Source organism: Camelus ferus, chromosome 22 (assembly GCF_009834535.1).
Source record: "Camelus ferus isolate YT-003-E chromosome 22, BCGSAC_Cfer_1.0, whole genome shotgun sequence".
Classification (NCBI taxonomy): Eukaryota; Metazoa; Chordata; class Mammalia; order Artiodactyla; family Camelidae; genus Camelus; species Camelus ferus.
Window position 1 is genome coordinate 14,071,205 of NC_045717.1, and position 22,907 is coordinate 14,094,111.

The following is a 22,907-nucleotide window of genomic DNA, read 5'->3' on the forward strand; positions in this document are numbered from 1 at the left end:
ATGACCCTTTGATTTCTAGCTCTTCCGTCTTTTACAGGCATAGACATCCACGTGCCAAACTAAGATCCTTCAGCAAAAACAGGAATTAATTTTCCTGATGTCATACTGTCACTCTCCGCCGAAGGCCGACAGTTGTGAGGAGTACAAGCCCAGAATGGCAAATCATGTTCCTGAGACAGGCCTACAAACCCTAAATTACATTAAGCCCTAATCCCTGACTCTCAGGAGGACACAGTGCTGTTCTTTCTGCTCTGTCCACATCTCTATAAAACCTAATTTCTCCACATTTTCAAAGATTCAGTTCATATTCAGTCTATTATGTGTCATGTCAGGTCCTGTGCCAGCTGCCAAGGAGATGATAATGAAGTTGGATTTTATGGCATTTTATCTGCATTTAGTCATATAAAGGAGAAGCTCTCTCATCAAAGAGTCTGTGGTAGTGCAGTGAATCAGAAGTGATCTTTTATCAAGTATGAACACATATGATTTATACAGTGTTTCAAAATGCGTTTAAACCTAAAGACCTACAAAGTGCACACTTAATCCACCATTAAACAAAAGAGACCCAAGGCTCTTTTCCTTTGAACAAGAGTCTGCCAGTTGGTTATCAAAGTCCCTTTGACATATAGACCCTAAATTTATAGACCACACATCTAAGTTCATCCAGTTTAAAACTATTAAGTGTAAAGCTTGTTTTGATACTTGTCATTTTATAATCATTCTTAATTACCCCACACCTAAATATATGACTTCATATAATAATTGATAAATCATTAAAACAGTGGTTAAATGTTTATAAACAGGTCTGGGCAGAAACTCAACTGATTCTGGGTAGATATTAAATTCCACAGACTTATATGGACACATAATAGAGTAACTCTTGAGTATTCAAATTGCCAAGGAGGTAAGTCAGTACTTTCAACAGAAGGAATGGAAAGGGTAGCTGTGTAGACTAGTTTCAGTGAATTTAAATAAGGAGAGTAAAGAGTTCTGACAGTTTTATAAATATTTGAATAAGTAACTAAAATAACTAGGCGTTAAGCTTCTTGAAAGTGAGATTCATACCTCATATAATTTTGGATCTAATCTGTACGCCTTGGTACAGATTTTATTTATCAGATATGCCAGGAGATACTAAATGAATAATAAAGTAAGAGCTGAAGAACACTTTGGCTAATGAAAACAGTGTGGATTTCAGTACCATGTTTTAATGGGAATTATTCATCTAAACTAGCTAGTTTCCTTGTTACACAATGCTGTACAAATGATCCAATGGAGTTATATAGTGCTTTGCAATTACAAAGTCATGTCCATATACTTTAATCTCGTTTAATTGTTATATAATGCAATTACATAACATGGTTCATGAAATAGAATGTTTCAGTTCTTATTTCTGCAGACAGGGAAACCATGCCTCAGATAGGCTAGAGCCACGCCCGCATCCAGGTGAGCTGCAGAGAGGCCATCGGAGCTCAAGTCATCTGGCTCTGCATCCACAGTTCTCCCAGGTCCACCCCTCAGGCTAGAAAGATGCACCATTCCAGGAAAAGCTACAGCGCGGAGTGCCGGCGGTCACTTCCTCACCTCTCCGTCGTACAGAGGAGTCTAGTGGGTATAATTTCAGGTTTAGCCATGAAATCACAACACCAGAGTGATGGATTTCAATACTGCCCTTGGCTGTGATCTATTACATTCTCCTAGGCCACAGAAAAGACTCCTGGGGAACTGAGCGCAGACTCAAAAGCTGGATGCACACCAAAGGACTGTCAAAACTAGAGCTACAGACAGATCAGATTTGTCTGTATGCAAAGCTCCCGCTGGTACTTCCATGGGCTAAAAATTGAGTGTAAAAGACGGGGAAAGACAAGCAGACACCAGACAGCATCTCCCTCGACATTAAGCTGGCGCAGCTACAGGAAACGCCGCACTGGCTGGCACGTTAGCAAAGGCTTCCCACGCAAACTCTCGTCCTCTGAGGGCAGGGCTGGCAGTTGGTCTCAGCAGACACCTCTCTCCCACCACCTCGGTCGGGGAGGCACCAGGCACTGCGGGCACTGGGGTGAGCAGTCCTGGCTGGCAGAAAGAGGGGCGAGTGGAGGTGGGTGACTCGCAAAAGTCAGCCCCTGAACTAGTCACAGTTAAGAATGACAGAAGCACTTAAACTGGAGAGTGACTGTACCAGTACTTCCAAATTATATTTCAAACACATACTAAGGTAACTTAAGCGTGTGAGATATTTTTAGGATAATGGTTTCCTCATTCAGAGAAAAAACAAAAAAGAGTGAGGATGACATGCTTCTGAAGCCTATATGCCTTAATGTGCCCCAGTGTAGGAAAGAGTACGGATCTGTGTGGTGCTTCATCAGGCCTGTCGCCTGGACAGTCACGGAAGAATTACTTAAAATTCAGTTATATCTGGCTCCTTGCGATTCCACTGGACTGTGATCTGACTGAGGGCGAGGACCATATCTAATTGATCATCTGGAACCCCGTTAATGGTGCTTGGAATGTAGGAGGCCCTGAGTAGATGACTAACCAGCTGAACTTAGCTGACCCGAAAGAAAGGAGCTAATCAGAGCTTCGCGCCACCCTAGGGAGAGTGGCAGCGTTGCACAGACGTACACAGGCAGGCTTTGTGGTCTGGACTGAGTTCGAATCCTGGCTCTTCCACTCACTAGCCATGTCACCTTGGGCAAGTTATTTATCCTTTCTGAGCCTGAATTCTTTCACGTGTGCAATGGCTATATTAATATTCTCTGCATGGGCTAATTGAGAGGGTAAAAAACATTGCTACTAGGAATCAATTATTTCAATAGCAAAAAAAAAAAGTCTTTTTGGATTTCTTTTAACTTTTCCCCCAAAGTGAGGTATATTTTTTTAAGCATGTGAGCCAGTTAAAAGAAAACGGTGAAGAAACCGTCTCTCTATCCAGTATGGGTGGAGTGGGTTTATCCACTAATTGGCATGAATTCCCTAATCCAAACTGAGCTGCTATTCCTAGAGTTGGTGAAATTCAGCGATAAATAAGCCTGTAAGAAGTAAGGAAGCTGACACATTCCAGGTGCCCGACAGGTAACCTCTACAATTTTTCTTTTCATGAGTGAACGCGTGGTGAGGGAACAGCCTTTGGGAGAAGCCTAGTAGCGTTTTGGCAGGTGCCTTCTAGGCATGCTGGCCTCAACTTAACAGTGGTTTCTAAAGTAAATTTTAACTGCAGAGTCATTTTTCCTCTTCCTCTTCATCCCCTATTCCTCACCAAAGGCATCCTTGTAAGGAATCTTACAGAGCAGAGTATTTCAGAACCTGGGAACTGGGGCCTCTTCAGACTGATTTCAGATGCCCGGTTTCTCTCCTTGGCTGAGGGGGTTGAACTAGTTACTTAATTTCCTTAAGTTGCAGTTTTCGTATTTCTGAAAGGAGGGTAGTCATTAGATCTGCTTTGAGGTTTTTATGGGGATCGAAAGAGAGAAGTTATAGAAATTTTGCCAAAGGCACTTTGTTGCACATAGTATGTTTTCAATAAATAAATCACATTATTATAACATTGAATAATGGTGATGTCTTAAAAAATACAAAATACAGCAATTATCTTGAGAGAAATGTTCAAGGAAGCTATTAGTTTTCAAGACATACACGTTGATTTCTTTCCGTCCCAAGCAGAACAGAGACCAGCCCTCATGCAGAGCTTTGCCATTTTCCTTGCATCTCCACTTAAGAGGCATGAGACTGCACTGGATGTTTTGAAATGAAAGGATAATTCTCTTAAAATTTGTTTCCAAAACTCCACGTGAATTCTAATTTCAAAATGTTTTCCATCCTACATTCCTCACCTAAAAGTTTAACTTTCGATTCCCAGGAAACTTAAAGGAACTGAGTTTAGCCTGCTCTACTTTCCCACAAATTCCCCCAAAACCTCAAAACTGACCAATGCCATAGGCCCCGTACTGGCTTTAGGTGAAAATGCATCCATTCCAAATTCCATCTTCCTCTGTCTTCCTCCGAGTCTAACTCCCTTTGTCCTTTCATTTCCACATTTAGCCTTGATCTTTTAATAGCAGTTTTCCCACCAAGAGTGGGGGGGGGGGGGGAATAAAGTGGATTTTTGCCTCTGTGTTGCTTTAGTAATATCCTTGATTTTTATCAACTTGTCATCCTTATTAAATCCTGATGACAAAATCTGATCACGGGAAGCCAGGATGAGAAGCAGGAAACTGAGTCACATGCCCAGCCTTGCTCCTTCTGGAGCTGGGATAAATGATTCATTTTTTTTTTCATGTCTCAGTTTCCTCACTGGCACAAAGATATATATGTATCTCTGAACTCCAAGGTATGACTTCAGAACTTCAGATCTAAAGAGGCCTTGGGGTAATTATTGAAGCAACGATGGTGAGGCTGCGCGTAAGCACTGCACTCGAACGTGTCATAAAGCATTTTCACATCCGTTCTCTCCATAGCTTTCTGAGAAAGGACTCCAGCTACGGTCGTGTGCATCTCACTGACGAGAAACTGACACACAAAGGGATGTGATCAAGGATTTAAGGTAGCAAGTTAGAGGCAGTCCTGGAAGTGGAACCTGGCTTTCCAGACTCTCGTTTTCCCTTCACCACTCCATGTTATTTCAGCTAACACAGTACAGTTACAGACACTATCGAAGATGCCACATGTCACTAATTCCTCAGAAAGCACCGATTGCTGACATCTGCCATTACACCCCTCTTGATGTTTACTTTTCGTCTTTCTGTTTTACTTCAATATCTGATGCAAGAGAGAGGACCTGCCGAAGTAAACTTGTGAGTTACAGAACTTAACAGACAGGCTTGAATAAGATCTGGGAACCAATTCTTAGATGCTTCATTTCCTGTGAATCTAGCTGGCAAGCCATTTCACGTCTCTGGACTTTATTTTATTTTATTTTAATCTAGGAAATAAGGAAGCTTGACTGGGCAAGTCCAGGGTCTCCCTGACGTGTGTGCTTTTGTCTATAACTAGGGCATAGAGTATTGTTAGTAACGTGGAGTGAAAAATAATGAACTCCGCTGATACATCCAGTGTGTGTGTGTGTGTGTGTGTGTGTGTGTGTGTGTGTGTGTGTGTGTGTGTGTGTGTGTGTGTGACATTCCAGGCTAGTCATGGTCAGTCAATAAGTCAACTTAATATCCATTTCCCAAATCCTTAAGCACATTTCTTCCAAAGCCACGTTATGGAACAGCTATTAAAAGAGCACGCCGGCTCCCTCTTCTTCTGACCTTTTGGGACAGCATCAGCTTTCTTCCTTTTCTTTGGTCTAAGTAGAAGGTTACAAAGCAAGCAGGAGTGGATCATCACATCCGTCACTGCCTTCTACAGACTTTCAGTAAATTCTGATAAGTCACTCTTCTTTCCTCAGAGTCATTAAATATGCCTGGCATTTTCATGTGGAAACATTTCTTTTTTAACTTTAAAGTTAGAGGGAGAGGAGCCAACATGGCAGAGTGGAGAGACTCACAGCTCGCCCCCTCCCACAAAAACACCAAGAACTGCATCTGCAGACCCACTGAATCGCACAGAACACCCACTGAACTCTGGCAGAGTGTCTCTCACTTCGAAATCCAGGAGGATTCTTACAAAATCCGGTAGGAGGAAAAAGAAAATCAGTGTGGGGCCGGTCCTGCGGGGAGGGAAAGGCGAAGAGAGAAAGGCGCCCTCACAGTGGGATACCCCGTCTCCAGCCGGGGGGTCAGTGGGGACGGGGGCAGAGCCTCCGAGGCTCAGAGGAGAGAGCGGCAGCCGCGTGGCAGACAGACCTAAGAGAAAGTGGCACGGAGGGTCCCTGCGGTCCCCAGCCCTAGACGCGAGCTGGCAGGGAGAAGCTGGGACCGGAGGCTGGAGATGGGTGAGGAGCCCGGGGAGAGGGCTGGAGCCCACTGCACAGAGGCAGCCTCAGGAGGCTGGAGGGTGGTATGAGGTCTGGCAGGGGGAGTGTGCAGAACTGAAGAGCCTGAGAACCCCATGAAAAAGCACCACTGCTGGAGTGCGTGGGGCGGAGGGGCGCAACGCTTGGCTCTACTGTCGGTGTGTTCTCAGGAGAAGAGAGGTGGGGCTGGTCACAGCCATCACTGCTGGCAGAGGCGGGGCTGGAAGCTGAATCCATACCCAGGGGCCCTGCAGCTCTCAGGCGGCACTGAGATTTGTTTACAGCCCCAGGCAGAGAGGGTGGATTTGCTCGCCTGGTGGCTTTGAGGACCCAGCCTCCGGGACAAACAGGCAGGGTTCCCGTGCACAGCAGGGGCGAGGCCGGGTACCAGGCGGTACGCGGAGGTGGGGCTGGGGTCTGCACGGCCGCTGCGGCGGGGCCTGGCATCTGACACTGGCCGAGCTGCGCTGGTGGTTCAGGGGGCCCAGAACCCGGGGACACCGCAGCCCACAGCGGGTGGCCGACATTCCCGCATCTAAGGCGGGACAAGTGCAGCGTCAACAAAGAGTACTTTCTGAGCCCACACAGCAAGTGACAGACACCACCACAGAGGGCGCCTCCCGGTAGACATCTCCTGTGGAGGTACACTCGGCGGCTTCTTCCCAGCTGAAGCGCTCCCACCCTGCCCACCACACACTGCAGCTCAGACACAGGTCGAGAAGCCTCTATTCCAGCAACAGGGGAGCCGACCTGTCAAGGCTGTGACAACCACAGAACAAAAAAGGAGGCCCCACAAAACAGCAAGGATCAGGGCAGGCGCCAATCACCACAACACCAACCACACCCCCAATCAAAGGGATAACAGCCAACACACATGGAAGAGAGAGGTGGCAGCCATCCACACTAAGAACAGCCCTCACAACAAAACTGTCAGACTCACAGTCTACATAGGAAGGCTTACACTTAGATAGTGGGATCTAAAACAAAAAAAAGAAAAAAGAAACAAACAAACTTATTTACAAAACAGAAACAGACTCACTTATGGTTACCAGGAAGGGAACGGGATGGGAAGGGGTAAGTTGGGAGTTCAAGATTTGCAGACACTAACTACTATATATAAAATAGATAAACCAGTTCATGCTGTATAGCACACGGAACTATATTCAATATCTTGTAGTGACCTATGGTGAAAAAGAATATGGAAACAAATATATGTATGTTCATGTATGACTGAAGCATTGTGCTGTACACCAGAAACTGACAAAACATTGCAAACTGACTTCAGTAAAAATATATATAGACAAAAAGAAAGAGAGAAAGGGAAAAATACAATTATAGTATGGTCACATTGTCATCTCTTTCCAAAACTGGTCACAATTCCCTCAGCATTTTCCAACAGTTACCTCCGCTAAGGCTCATAGTAGCTCTGGTAAGGCAATTATGTTCTCCCATTTTGCAATAAGCAAAGTGAGTTCAAAGAGGTTAAATGACTTATCTAGATATATGTGCCTATGAATAAGGTCAGCTAGAACTGAAAGCCAGGTCTTCTCACCCCAGCTAAGTATTCCCTTCAAATTTTACTGAAAGTCATGTTTTACTAGTATCCATGTAATTTTACCCAGAGTTTTTCCTTTGAGTCACAGATAATACTTCTAGTATTAGGAAGCAATTTAACTAGCCTTATTCAAGACACTGCTATTACTTCTTTATTCTTCTCTTTGTAAAAAGAAAACTGGACACATCAGGTTAGTCAGTTATGACATTCTGAATATTGCCATCAACTCAAAGAGCAGAACATACCAGGTTGGTACAATGCACAATCTCATAAGGTACCTTGAACATGTGTTCTTTATGACATATTACACACACACACACACACACACACACACACCTATTCATATGAACAGCCTTCTTCCTTAATGAATAAAAGGAAGTCACCACTTCTTACAAATGAGGCCCAACAAAAACGTTATGGCCCAGTCTCAGAGCACAGGTTCAGATCCTGGCTTTGTCACTTACTGGCTATGTGATCATGGAAATAACAAAATCTACCTTCTAAAGTTGCTGCAGGTTAACGTAAATCCTGTAAATTGCTTAGGACAGTGCCCGGCGTATGTGTAATGCCCAGTGAAAGCTGGTGTTAATGTATGTATCATCATCATCTCAGCATCCACCCTGTTTATCTCAGCGTAGGAGAATAGTGGCAGATTTTTAGGACCCAAGTATCTCCTATTCCTCACTAATTCAGTGTCAGCCAGCAAAATGAGAATGTCTTTGTTTATCAGCTTAGTCTTGGGTCGTGTCCAGGGTACAGCGGCTTGAGGACACAGATGCTCCTTGATTAGTTCTAATTCTGCCAATAATTAGCCATGTGAACATGTTTTACATTATGAGCAGCACTGTATTTCATGTACCTCATCTCTTAAAACAGAGGGACAAAATTAAGAATGTTTCATAGAGGAAAGGGTTAAAATTCAAGCTCATTGTTAAGAGTCAACGAAAGAAAGCATTTAAATGTTTTACTTAAAACCGCTCTTTGAACTCTTTTCTTACACAGAACTGTTAGAGATATTAAGGATTTGTTTCCATGTAAAAAGTAACAATAATCAAGAAAGCTTGGCCTTTTCATTATTTTGTAACCACTTATTATTAAATCACGTTCAATTACTTCCGCCTCCCGACAAGAGGATGATTCTGGTTTATTGTTTCTTACAAGTTACCACTGCCTAATATCTGTAAAATTGAATTTAGTATGGGACCAATATTTACAGACTTGTTTTATATGATAATTAATAAAGCTGTCCCAGCAGTACAGCAGGGGAAATCTTGCCCAGGTTTATAAAATGTGACAGTTCCCATCACTCTCTGATAATTTCCATGTTAATATTGTGTCTTCCTACCTGCTCCTCCTGAAGCCAATTTTACGTGAATAGGACATCATGGCTCTGGTCATTGACAAAGTAAAGCAGGCTTGACTCATACCAGTCTTTTTTTTTTTTTTTTTTTTTTTTAAGGATAATTCTCAGAGTGAGAGAAAATCTTATGCCCAGGCTCTGGTTTCTTTGAGAGCCAGTCATTCCTTTCCCTTGTTGGGGGTGACTTTTTCTGACATATGATCTTGAGCTACACGAATATATGTGGCCAGTTAGGCAGGCCATGTATAGCATGAAGGACTATACTAATGGCAAATTTTGATTATAGTTTTATAATTTTAAACATTTGCTATGTTTTTCTACCAAGGCCATCCCTACAGAGGCCTTCACTGCAGGCCTTTTGTGTAACAGATGCATGCATCCCACCTTATAAACATCAAACTTACTCATGCAACTTGCTTTGGCAAATAGACCAAATGGGTTTCGCTATCAAAGCAGAAGCTTTAAGAATCATTTTACTTTTTTATCATTTCCCCCTTTGACCATGAGAATGGCATGCCACAGAATAGAAAATTACACAGGGCACTAGCCTATAGCCAAGGCATGGAAACAACCTAAATGTCCATTGACAGATGACTGGATAAAGAAGCTGTGGTATATTTATACAATGGAGTACTACTCAGCCATAAAAAATAATAAAATAATGCCATTTGCAGCAACATGGATGGACCTGGAAATTGTCATTCTAAGTGGAGTAAGCCAGAAAGAGAAAGGAAAACACCGTATGATATCACTTAGATGTAGAATCTAAAAAAAAAAAGGTCAAATGTATTTACAGAACAGGAATAGACTCACAGACATAGAAAACAAATTTATGGTTACCAGGAGCAGAAGGGGTGGGAAGGGATAAACTGGGAGTTCGAGATTTGCAGATACTAATATATATAAAATAGATAAACAAGAAGTTTATACTATATAGCACAGGGAACTATATTCAATATCTTGCAGTAACTTATGGTGACAAAGACTATGAAAATGAATATATGTATGTTCATGTATGACTGAAGCATTGTGCTGTACACCAGAAATTGACACATTATAAACTGACTATACTACAATAAATATATATATACACAAAATATATATATATATAATATATATACAGAAAAAGCACATGGGAAAGAGTAATAGATACAATATATTTATATGTATATGGTTTTAAACCGCTGAGATTTGAGGGCTATTTTCTACCATAGCACAGTCTAGCTTAACCTGACAGATAGTCTGATTCTGCCTTACTTGTACATAATCAACTTTTGATAAACAGATGACAGATACATAGATGCCATAACAATAAAGAGAAAACAAATGATACACTAGATTTAAAAAATATGGCCAAGGACAAGTCTTTCTGCAAACTCAAATTCAGAAACTGCTTCGGTCATCACTGGACTGGAAAATCAGCCTCTCGGTCAGGAAACATGGGTGTCTGCTTAGTAACTTACTCTGTGGTCTTGGAAAAGACCTTTACCCCATCTGGGTGCTTTTCTACAAGATCAGTAGTACATCATAATCTCACCCGGGAAATGAACATCACCTCATAGAATTACCATGGAAAGTGAGTGAGATGATGTATGTATCAAGAGCTGACAAGAGCTACCACGTTGTGTTATTATGATTTAGAGATGGCAGTGTCAGTACTATTTTGATGGACTGCCGATTCACAGCACTTACACATCACTGAAATTTACATAATTAAAAATAAAATAAGTTCAGGCTGTACTATGCACTCTTGATTCCAAGTGACCTTTCTGTTTGAGGGTACCAAGTGTCTGTTCTTTCTCCCCTGTGAAAGCCATGGCACAGCCAATGCCCTATCTTCGCCGTCTCCCAGTTCCTCATTCACAATGAATTCAATGCAATTCCACCCTCACTCCTCACACCCACAGTGGGCCTATTTTTTCCAGGCCAAGTTCATTTTTTCAGACTTTAACTGATTTACCAAGCATCTCTATGGTAATGCTCTGGCCTCTTGCCCCACAGTTGCTACTAGAATTCTCTATACTTGGCAGATAAAATAGATCTATATTTCTCTTGAGTTTTACAGAATAAGAAAACACATAGAAATTTCTGTGAAGAACTCACGCGAACATAGAAAACCTGCATTCCAGCAGAAGTTCGCTTCATGACAGAACCGCTAAATTTCAGGAAATAACAGAGCGTATTAGGGTTGAAAAGGACCTTCACATTTAATCTATACAGATTTTTTACTTTGAAATGAAGAAATTGAAGGCCGAAAGAGGAAATGACTTGCTCAAGGTCATTCAACTATACGTTAGCACAGCCACAAAGGCAACTCTTAAAAGGAATCAAAGTTTTTTTTGTGCTATATCCAGCTGTCTCATTTTTGCAAAGAAAATGAAAGAAAAACTGTTCATTGGCTATACAAGACTGCTTGCTAATCAGTAACATGCAGGGAAACTGCAACACAGCTTTTAGCTGCTTAGATGTGAGCTGGAAAAAAAAAAGAAAGAAAAATACAGAGGAGACTAGACGCACAGATGTCCGCATACAGAACTTCACAACTCTGTTTATTTAAGATCCATCTTCCACGAAAGCGGGTGGTAGAGATAAACTGAATCAACTTTAAATCCATTTGCATTGCATATGCTACATACTTACGATAAACAAACCCAGGTGTAGACTGTAAAAAGCAAGTGAGACCTAGGCTGGGCAGGTTCTGGCACTTCTCTGCAACTTATTACCTATTTTCAGGCAAACTGGCTGAGTAATAGTTTTCACCTTCATTTCTTACAGTGTTATTTTACAGACAGAAATTCCCTCTGCCTATTAAACATAAATGAATATTCTTTATTTCCACAGATACGTATTTGCTCTCATTTGGGAGCTGATTATCCTTCATTTTCCCCTATTTTGATTGAGATAGAAATACACTTAGTTTTCTAAAATAAGGAACAGTAATTCAAGAAATTCATATAGCCAGGAATTTTAGTCAAGGAGATTGTGTGCCTCCCCATTTGGACAGGTAAGAATTCAGTTCTACCTAATCATTTTCAAATGCAAATACACAACCCAGATATTTAAGATGTAAACATGCTGAAGGTTTTCCTCTGAAATTCCTCAATTATTTAGTGTTGACTGAAATAAATAAAATTTAAATTTATCCCATTTCTAACGATCTGTGGTCTAGGCTGGAGTTAGGCAACTGGCTACCAATTTACAGTGATCTTACCTCTTTGGAGCAATTACCCGTAAGTAAAATTACAGTTGGCCTTGAGCTTTGATATTTAGTCCTAAAATTTTTATTTTTCCATCAATCTAATTTTACTCTCAGGCACTAATACTGGCAACAAGAAGTCACCAACTTAGACAATGTCATCATTAGGTGGTTATAATTAGTGATCATGATTGCATTCTCTCTAGCAAGGAGCTATTAGACAGCTCATGAATTGCACATTGTCTTTTATGTTACAGAGCTCTTCACCATCCAGTGAACAATAGAAGTAATAATGAGGAAAACCAAGGTGCATGGTGCCGTAAGGCATATGAGGGCAGGCAGATTAGAAATCGTATTTGGAAACTATTCCACTAAACTCGGTTATCTACACTAAAGTTTGCATCTCATCAGAAATGTCATTTATTGTACATCAGTATTCATAAGTAAAGATATCATCTTATACAGCTGATAAGAGAAATGCTTATGAAAAAAGCAATTAGGTTTGTGGCAGGTATGGGAGAAAAACTATCACCTTAGAGAAAATGCTATTTTTTAGTATTTCTTTTTGTCATTGTTCTGAGAGATGATGTGTGACACGGAGTAGTTATTTTGGGGTGCATAAATCGGGAGACAAATGTGAAAAATTAAACATTGATGATGTGGTTTATATCTTAAATGTGAAGCACTGGCAATTTCTTGAATAGCAGAGATACCCATATAGAAATGTAAACAAAAAAAGTATGAGTCGTGTTTAACACATTTGCTGATTCTCTAGTCCCTGGGCTTTTCTGATCTCTTTCTGCCCTTCTGGAATGGACTACGAAGACTAGCGGTTCTTGATTTTCTAAACGAAATAGATTACAGGAGTGGCAGGTGAGAATGGTACACGAATTCTGGTCAGCCCCAGCTTGAATACCCAGGAAATCCACTTCTGGATTATTATGCACTGCAGTGTGCTATAACCATCCTAATAACCTCCTTTTGAAGAAAAGAAAGTTACATTTAAAAAACAATACATTATTTTCCTCATTGCTATTTGATGCCCTTTTCAGTCTCTGACATGCTTAAATTTGCATATCTGCAATGCCAAGTGCATTATTTTCTGAAAATGCAAAAATAAAGAGGAATTCTTCAACTGCATCAAACACAGTGAAAGGAACCTTCAGCGAATCTGCACATAGAGCAGTGTCTGTAGACTCAGTCTCCATCATCTCACATTTTTATACTTTAGAAAATTATTTAGTGTTTTTCATTTATTTGGGGGCAGCAGCTGGACAGGAGGGCTCAATTAATTACATCAGTCACAGTGATCAACATGTCTTCTAAACGTGGCCAAAGAGGAATTTCAGATGAATTAGGAAAAACGATATACTTGGATAAAAATTCATGTTGTCTTGACCTGGTTGCTTTTGATAGATGGTCAAAATAAGATATTAGTCCTCAAAATTACTGTAAATAGAAGTCATGCCAGACTTTTATTATGCTTTCTTTCTGATGAGACTTTTCTTCCAGTAACAAATTTATACAAATACATTGGTTCCAACAGTTTCTTATTTAAAGCCAGATTTGCACGGTGACCCACAGGTCCACTGAGCAAGTGAATAATAGTATCTTATAAGCAATAAATGTGTTTCTGAAAAGGGAAAATACATTGTCACTAAATTGTTTCCCACTTGACTTTAACTGCCCGATGTAAATGTAACTGCTGTCCCTACAGGTTAACGTTTTGTGGACGCAGCAATATAGTGACCATATTAAGTGCTCTTACTTCATTGCATCGTCTCCATAAAATTAGCTATGATCAAGCTAAGGAATAACTTTTTCTTTTAATTAATTCATCCCTTTACCTCCCATGTCGGAGAGATGGAGCGGGGTAAAATCTGGGGATCTGGGTAAATAACTCTGTTGAACAGCCTTGAACAAAGTACTTAGCCCTTATAAATTTAAGTTGCTTCATCTTCGTAACAGAAACATAATACCTCTCTCAGAGGCTCCTTGTGAGAAATAAAATGGTGCCATGCGTGAGGCACAGACACTAGAAAGTCATAAAAGCCCACTGTCCCTCCCCAGCACACAGCTCGTCTACACTTTCCGGCCCCATTTTAGCTCCACAGGGGCGGGCAGCTAGTTCTTGCCGATGGAACATAAGCTGAAATGAAGCGTGTCCCCTTGAAACCAAACAATTTTCTGCAGACTTCCCACGACTTCTCTGCGCAACTCCTCTTCACCTCTTAAGCCTTGTCTCCCTGCCAGGCAATGTCAGAGCAATGTTGGAATTTAAAATTCCAATGTGGGATATTTAGATGTAGCCTCTGAATATTCCATTATATATACAATGTCCTATCGCTAACAACAGAACAGAGTGCGAATCTCATTTAAAGCCTAAAGGAGGTTAGTTTTGCATTTGACTTGTTTAGAAGACACTGAAAATCTGACGAAGGAAAACATTACTATATAAAGTCGCTCCTACACTGGAACATCTATCGTGTAACCTTCGTTACGTTGGAGGTTATAAATAAGTCTAAGGACAAGGACTTTAAAGAAGCAACTAGTCAAACGCATTCACTTCACAGATAAGGACTTTTCATCCCAGAAAGGGCGAGTGACTTCCCCGTGGCTGTTTCTGGCCCAGCTCTCTTTACATAATTCATACATCCTCCTCCCCTGAAACCAAAGGTTTTTTTTATTTTTTTTCTAAATTGAAGCTTGAAATAAAATAAAAGTATATTACAGTGAGGTCTTTCACTGATTTAACAAGATTATCAGTTTGCTTCAAGTAGTTTGAAAATTGTATTATTGACCAAAATGGGCTCACAATTTACCGACTCAAAAGGAACCAGACACTGCAGGGTCGGTGATGTGGTTGTTTATTTCTCTCCTATCGTTTAGGTTTATTAATTGTTTTATTCTAACCTATTCAGTGGAAAAATTACCAGTAACTTACTTTCTTAAAAAAATTTCTCTTTTTCTTTCCCTCTAAATAGTTCACCTCAGTGATGAGTAGTTTCAAGTGTGTCTCCCTGGGTTGCCAAAGACGTATCAATTAAAACCCAGCCCAGAAGGTGGGAGCTACTTCTTTCTCTTCTATTTGGAGAATTATTTGACCAGTACGTATATGCTGATTTAGACAGAAAAGGTTGAACTGGAGTTTAGTATTAAGAAAAAAATTAGGCACGAAGATCTGAAGTAAGTACAATGTATCCAAGAAACCTCAGGGAAGTTTGGTGGGAGAACATCAGTCAAGCTCTGACGCTCTAGGGTGGATTATATGTATATATATATATTAGAAATCAAGCCATGAACATGGACTTCATCCACAGAGCTGACATTTCTAAATTTGTGGTCTACATGCCCCTGTTGGAAAGCAAGGTAAAGTTTTAGTGGTGCACAGGCTTTTTAATATTTATGCACTTCTTGTAATAGAAATCAAGAAAATACAACTTGACATGGAATCTAAGCCAAAAAGACGGGTAGAAGACACAAAGGAAGGAAGTACTAGTTCATGTACATGGGAATGCCCCCAAATTTATGAAACACTTATGTTTACATTTCTAAAGATAATATGGACTGTGGAATGGCTTTTCAGAATTATCACGTTGATCATTTTGAAATATATAGAAATACCAAGTCACTATGTTGTGTAACAGGAACCAACAGTGTTGTGGATCAATTACACTTCAAAAACAAACAACAGGCAAACTCATAGAAAAGGAGATCAGATTTACAGTTAACTAGAGGCAAGGGCTGGGGGAGGGAGAACTGGATGAAGGTAGCCAAAAGGGGCAAACTTCCGGTTATAAGATAAGTAAGTAGTAGGCGTGTAATGTCCTACATGATAAATATAATTAACACTGCTGTATGTTGTATATAAAAGTTAAGAGTAAAATCCTAAGAGCTCACATTACAAGGAAAAAGATTTTTTTCTATTTCTTTAATTTTGTATTTCTATGAGACCATTGATGTTCCCTGAACTTAATGTGGCAATCATTCACGATGTTTTCAAGTCAAATCATTATGCAATATACCTCAAACTTACACAGTGCTGTCTATCAATTACATCTCAATAAAACTGGAAGAAAAAAAGACTGAATGTTTTTCTTCTATAGGAAGAATATGTTTCTTTTTGATTCATAATAATGGCATTTCGATCTCAAGAATGTAGGTTCCCCTAAGAAACTGATTTGCCCGTCTTTATAGCTCACATTTCACGAGAACATGAGGGAACAAAGCTCTGCTTGATACCAAAAATCAGGTAGGTAATTTGGTGAACTGGCCATGGCAGTATGACTAGAAAGAAGCAAGTCGTCTACTTCAGAGTAAACGATGAGTCATGGAAAAATATAGAAGAGAATTCTGCATTGCTTATTTAATTGAAGAAAAATTTATGGTCTTATCAATGTAATTGTCACAAGCAATCCATCTTACAATTAGCTACTAATCAACTCTCAGCGAGTCACCAGGCTCACAGTATCATGGGTGCAAAGATGATTAAACAAAGCCTTCCATGGGGAGGCTTATGACTTACTGGCATGAGGGGGCAGGTAAGGGGGACTAAAATGAGTGCCGAAACACCGCAAGGCAGAAATGATGTTTTCACATAGTGGGCGACGATTCTGTGAGGGAAGTCTGATGATGACAATGATGGTGGTCCCTCCCCCCACCACTCACCGAATCCTTCCTACATATTAGGCACAGTTTGTAAAGCACTTTTAACGGAGTATCTTCCTTGATCCTGAGAGTAGCCCTGTAACATTGGTGACACTGAGCTTACGTGTTTCCAATAACGTACACAAGCCAGTATTCAAACCTGAGCTGCCTGGCTCCGAGACTGAACCATCTTAAAGTTTGTTCCAAGTTGTTGTGGCATTAAGATCTGTACAAGTCTCATGGACGAGAAGCTGTTTATTTATGTTTTAAAGTCACGAAGGTAGGGTTGAGCTGACAAGCTGAAAAGGAGACTGAAATTCAATGTGTACATAGGACTGGCTATTTATATTCAGGAAATACTAACAGAGTAGTTCTGTTACAAGCCGGGAAATTGTAGAAAACCAAGCTGGGAAGTTCCTGAGATCAGGGGCTTATATATTAGGAACAATAACTTGTGCTTCACCGAACCTCCTGAATTCTTGGCACATGAGGGAAGTTGTGGTTCAGGAGGACTCACTGGGCCACAGTGGGGATAAAGATAGTGTAGTGGTTTAGAGTGAGAGTCTGAAAGCAAACCGCCCAGCTGCCATGTCTGATCCCTGCAAGTAAACGAACCCTAGAAGTCCGTTCCTCGTCCACAGAGATCCCCTCAGTGTTGATGACAGTGAAGATGACCATGGTTGTGGGAATTAAAGTAAGTCCTTTATATAAAATGTTTGCTATGGGACATGTCGTTGGTGCTCAGTAAGTGCTAGCCTTTATGATTAATGTATCAAGGACAGACTGTAGCAGAGAGACACTGACAGCAGGGACACAGCTTAATAGGCTACCTACACAGATGAGAACAGACAAAATCGTGAACTAGGACAGTGGCAGTGGCAACCGAAAAGAGGACAGTTACACAAGGTATTTCAGAGGCATAAGTGCCTGGGTGATTCACTAGATGTGGGAGGCAGACATGTGACTCTCCGAGTGCTCACGCCTGGCTCACTGGGACAATGATGGTGCTATTCCCAGATACACAGCAGTCAGGAACAGAGGATGGTGTGAAGGACAAATCATGGGTCTGGAATCTGTTCTGATGTATTGACCACAGATTCAAAGTCTTCTTTAAGTCGTATCAGTCTACCACCCAGGCAATGTTTTTCTCAAGAGTGACACAGATACCAGTGCTGATAAAGATGATTCAGGTGCCACATTGCAGGGTTATCACATAGCACTGAATTATCCAGTGAGGAAGAAGATTCCTTCCTGTGCATGTTCCTTCTGTCCTTCTGCTGAAAGCATGGAACAGCTGTACTTCGGCGCTAGCTGCACTCGCCCTTTTCTCTAGTATTTCTCTTTTTCAACATACTCAGAGTCTGGGGAACACAAATATATGCACTTAAAATTTAAGGACACTTATTTTTCATTCTATTTTTATATCAAATTTATATTTGCCAGATGCTTCTGCTTTTCCAATTATGGTCCTAATCTGAACTTCCCTTTAAAAGATTCACTTTCCTAATAACAATGAGCCCATGTAAACACCAAAAACACCACAGAACCTGCAAAACAATCACCACTTGCATAAAACAAAGTCATGGAAGGCGGACTGGAACGGATGCAGGCTAGAAATCCCCGTGGTAAGTAAGCCAAAGTTTAGGCAACATTCTCTCTGAGTTGCGACAGAATTCTCAAAGGGAGATACATTTACTATAAGCCTAGGAGAAAAACCACATTGTCATAACAGCCAAGATTCAAAAAGGCTAGAATTTTGATCTTCCGATAATCTCCCAAGAAAGTTATTAATGTAACTTCCTTGTGGATGATTAATTAGTTACAGAACTACACTTTGAAGATAAGAATGTCATCAGGAATAAGACAAAAGATCACGGAGAAATTCCGATCATTACAGCATCGACTATGACAAGAGTCAGGCTGCCTCTCGGCACCGGTGTTCCGTTCCAGTTTAGCCAGTTTCTCTTCACAGAGACAACTGAAACGGTACCGCACACACAAAAACAGCCTGGCCAGAGCAGGGAGCGTAAGGAGGTCAGGGCGGGGGCTAACTACCGCACTAAAATTCACGAGGACTTGATACAATCAGTGGGGCCACTCAGTATCCAGTCTGTTATCAATACAGTTCAGCTTCGATTTCTCTAGGAAGATTAATAGCCTTGTGAAAAGAAACTTTGATAAATATTCTTGCCAAGCTTTAAGTAAGCAGATCATTTTCTTTTGGAAGTATCTCTTACTAGAGAGTAAATACGCTCTAGGTAATTCTCAATATGAAACCATGGGGAGGGGGTGACGTTAGACCCGGTGATACAAAGCCAGCCCTTCCCTCACTACCATTTGGTTTTAATGTCACTCTGGATTCACATGACTAAACAGAGGATCTGCTAGTTACGAATTTGCGAGTTCTGTTTTAGGGTGCTGGAATAATTATGGAAATATGAATACACAACAGAATTTAATGCCCAATTTCTCATTCTGGAAGCATGTAGACTTAGAGATTATTTTTACATGCGTTCTTTCACAGATGGGAGACCAGTTCTAAGACAATCTTGAATCTTTTTGGGGGGACCAAAAGAAAGACTGTTTTAGCACTTGATGGTCAGGATTTCCAGTGAATAAGAGAACATAAGGCCATGTTTTAAAAGTAGATTAGAGCATTTCTTTGATTTTCTTTCAGATTCTTTTTGCAACATAAGAGAGTTTTTGAAGAAATCTGAAAAATGCCAAAAACAATGTCAGAGCCAGAGAACTCTTTGATTTAGAGGGTAGTGTTGAAGAAAGCAGAGCCTTAAATTTCCATTTCTGTATAGGTCCTTAACTTAATTTCTCTCTGTACAATAGACCAAAGCCTTCCAAATTAGTCAACACACAAAAATATGTCCTATGAATTCCAGGAGGGAAAAAAAGGCAGGTATGAGAGAATGAATCAACAGAAAACCGCTTCACTCATGGAAATAAATATAAAAAGGTATGTCTTATTAAATGGTAAGCTGGGAACACAATGTTTACATTTGAAATTAGGATATATTTAAATTCACCTAACTTTAAAAAGGAGTAGCTGGAATAAGTTGTACGGAGTATGTACTCCGCACTGCAGAAGGTTTGTACGAACCTGTAGCCACCCACGAGACAGACCTGGTCCAGAAATGTGTCTGACTACCCCCCAACATGGTTTTTAAAATCAGTTCAACTAATACCATTAAAAATAATGATATATGATATAAAAATACAGATTTTTAGTTTCCTGACCACATTAGGTCCCATGCATCCTTGGTCAGTATCATTATTAAGCACTACTTACCGGATGCTCTCTCAGTGCCTTACCTTTTCATTTCCATACATCCAGAAGGCCGGTGACGCAGACCTTTCTGTCCACACTGGCTATCTGGGAGAGCCAGTCCCCTGAGAAACTCAGTAATTTCTTAAAATCTGTTGCTGGCACTGATGGAGTTGGTATGTGAGCCCAGGCCTATCTGATACCAAAACCCAGTTCCTTATTCACAGATGGAGCCGGTTCAAAACGTTTCATCACTGAACAGAGAATTAGTCCATATCCACTATGGTCACTTTTCTGCATTTTGAAAAGTTAATTTTCCCCATGTGAGACATTAAATGCTGTTATTTCAATATATTATGAAACATATTTCTTAAAAGAAATATTACACCTGTGCCTGATAAATATTTTCCCCTTTTTTAATAATTGCTACTCATTTTCACTTAACGGAAATTAAGCAAATTGTTCACTTACCCAATTTGAATCTAATTTGCTTTAAATTGAGAGTCCATTTATATTTATACATTATACTAGAATACCATGATCACTTTTCTCTCATCAACTGAAACACTTCAATTTTCTGAATATTATTTGTAGACAGGTACTGATAGCTTCTGAATCACATGTACTGGATATTGAACTGTGGAAGGGTCACTCAGAATTGTTTGAGTGCATCTTACCAGAAGTCGTCTTCACCACTTCAGTGGTGTTTCTCAGTCCAACAAAGGAAAACTGATAGAGCCTCCAAGACCTTGTGTCGCCCACTTCAACGGAACTGCGCTTCCACTGATAGACAATTTCTTCACGGGGATAGCCGTCTGCCACGAGACGAGAGACACACATTTCAAATGCTTAAAAATGAACGAACGGAGCAGCCGCCTTCTGTGAACAAGACACGGAGGTGGATACCGAGGGAGACAGAGCTGTGCTTTAGATGAGGACCCTGGACTAAAAAGCACTACAGCAGAGGACGTCAATGCAGTGATGCCGTGTCCTGATGGGAAGTGAGGTTAAAAGATCAGGAGATTAGCATTACCCTTGAGAAGCTCTTTAATTACACAGAAGGCATCAGGCATACTCTGCCTGGTTTTGTATACACTACATGCATCCTTTGCATTGTCTGGGGTAACAGATAAAAAGTGGCCAGTATGTAATTAATGGTACATGTGCAAGACATTGTTTTATGCTGGAAGAGTCTCAAAAGGGCAAGATGTTTGAGAGTCATGCAGAAACAGAAAATGATGGAAGAAGAGCAGACTCAAATCCGTCTCCGGGGCATGTCCTTGGAGTCGAAGATGATTGGGAAAAAATACCTCAACTGTTTATGCTCTCCCTCAACTTGCTGAGACTTCATTTTACACACAGAAATCTACAATTAAAGGCAGTAAGTGGAAATGTCAAGGGGAAGATACCAGTGAGGACTGTGGCTCAGTCATGTTCAGCCAAGAGAACAGACAGCACTCATGAGAAAGAGATTACGCTGAAAATTAGCGATGATCAGTACCTTTTCCTAGCCATAATACCCTAGACAAATTTCTTAATTTTTTTTCCTGAATTATTTGTTTCCTTATGGGGATGATGAGCATACTTATTTCATGGAATTAATGGTCAATATACAGTTGTTGAATGGATAAACATTATTAAGTAAACTGTAGAATAAACTCAAGTAAGAAAGATAGGTATGTAGATAGATGGAAGGATGGATGGATGGATAGACAGACAGACAGACTGATTATAAAACTAGGAATCTTCTCAACTGTTTGTCTTCTAATAATGCTATGGAAAGAAAAGTTTTGATTATGGAGGCTGATTGACTTCTTGGAATAAAACCCTTTATGTTTCCTTCTTTTCTTGTGGTCTAATTCTTTGTCCTGTTATGTTTTAATTAAGAAGAAAGAAAAAAAAAAAAGAGTTCCCACATCGCTATAGGATGGGGGATTTGGAGGGGGAGGACAAGATGTGGTGAAAACTGATGATATTAAGAAACTTCCTATGGAGTACCTGTTGGTGACTGAACTGGTTTGACAGTAATAAGTAATATTCAGGTCAGTTTGGGTTCAGAAGACAATTGTCAATCAGTGGCCCGATGGCACAGAAACCACTCGTTCTTCAGTTTTAGCTGACTCAGGAGAAGAGCAGTGTCAGGTAGAAAATTAGAAGAAAAGAAATGCAATCTCCTAAACCTTAGGGAAGCTTCCACTGAAACACACTGTATTCTTGGATGAAGTAAAACATATGGAGTGAGATTTATCATGGGAATTTTTCTCAGTACATATAATGCACAATGAAGTTTTCCTTTGGTTCCCTGTGGAAATGATGTTTAGTGAAATTTGTGTTTGCTTTTCTCATTTTTTTCTTTTCATTGAAAGTATAGTTATTATGATTTAGTTGGCTCTCAAGATTCTGCCATCACTCCCTTGCTGGCAAATTATATATGTGTATATACGTGTGTGTGTATAATTTAAAATTCATAATTAGTTCTTCATTCTCCCTAGTACGCACAATTGACAAACCAAAAATGAGGAGGAGGTGAGCAATCTAACATGAATGTTGAACAAATGGTGAGGCGAACATGTGGGGGAAACTGAGGCTTATTTCTGATTCAGGCAGGAAGTATCTGTGAAGGTTACTAAAGCTTAACTTGAGTTAGAATCATCACGGATCTTCTCGCTATCGTCCATTTTCCGATGATAATAATAATTAATAAAGTAATAGAGCTCCTGATTGAATCTTCACTATGTGTGAGGTAGCATCCAAACATTGTACATATATTATTACATCAACAAAACAATATTTAGGTGAGGCAGGTCTTATCATCTCTATTGGGCACCTGTGTTGTGGACTCGCTGAGAGACTTAGTAATCCGCTCAAGTCTAGAGGGATGGGATTGGATTGGAATTGGACCCACATGGCACCAAAAATCAGTCTTTTGCTCACTGGTGGATACCTAGTTCTAGATATTACTAGAACTCCAGGTGGAGG

The 22,907-nt window shown here is 40.4% G+C and overlaps 1 protein-coding gene across 2 annotated transcripts in view; it reads right to left on the reverse strand.

The window, feature by feature from the left end:
- Positions 1–22,907, reverse strand: part of GABRG2 (gamma-aminobutyric acid type A receptor subunit gamma2) — a 95,971-nt gene that overhangs the window by 33,451 nt on the left and 39,613 nt on the right. For both annotated transcript variants that reach the window (XM_032465139.1, XM_006194945.3), the window contains exon 6: positions 20,606–20,743. In XM_032465139.1, coding sequence (XP_032321030.1) covers positions 20,606–20,743 — 138 coding nt within the window. The remainder of the gene's footprint in view (positions 1–20,605; positions 20,744–22,907) is intronic.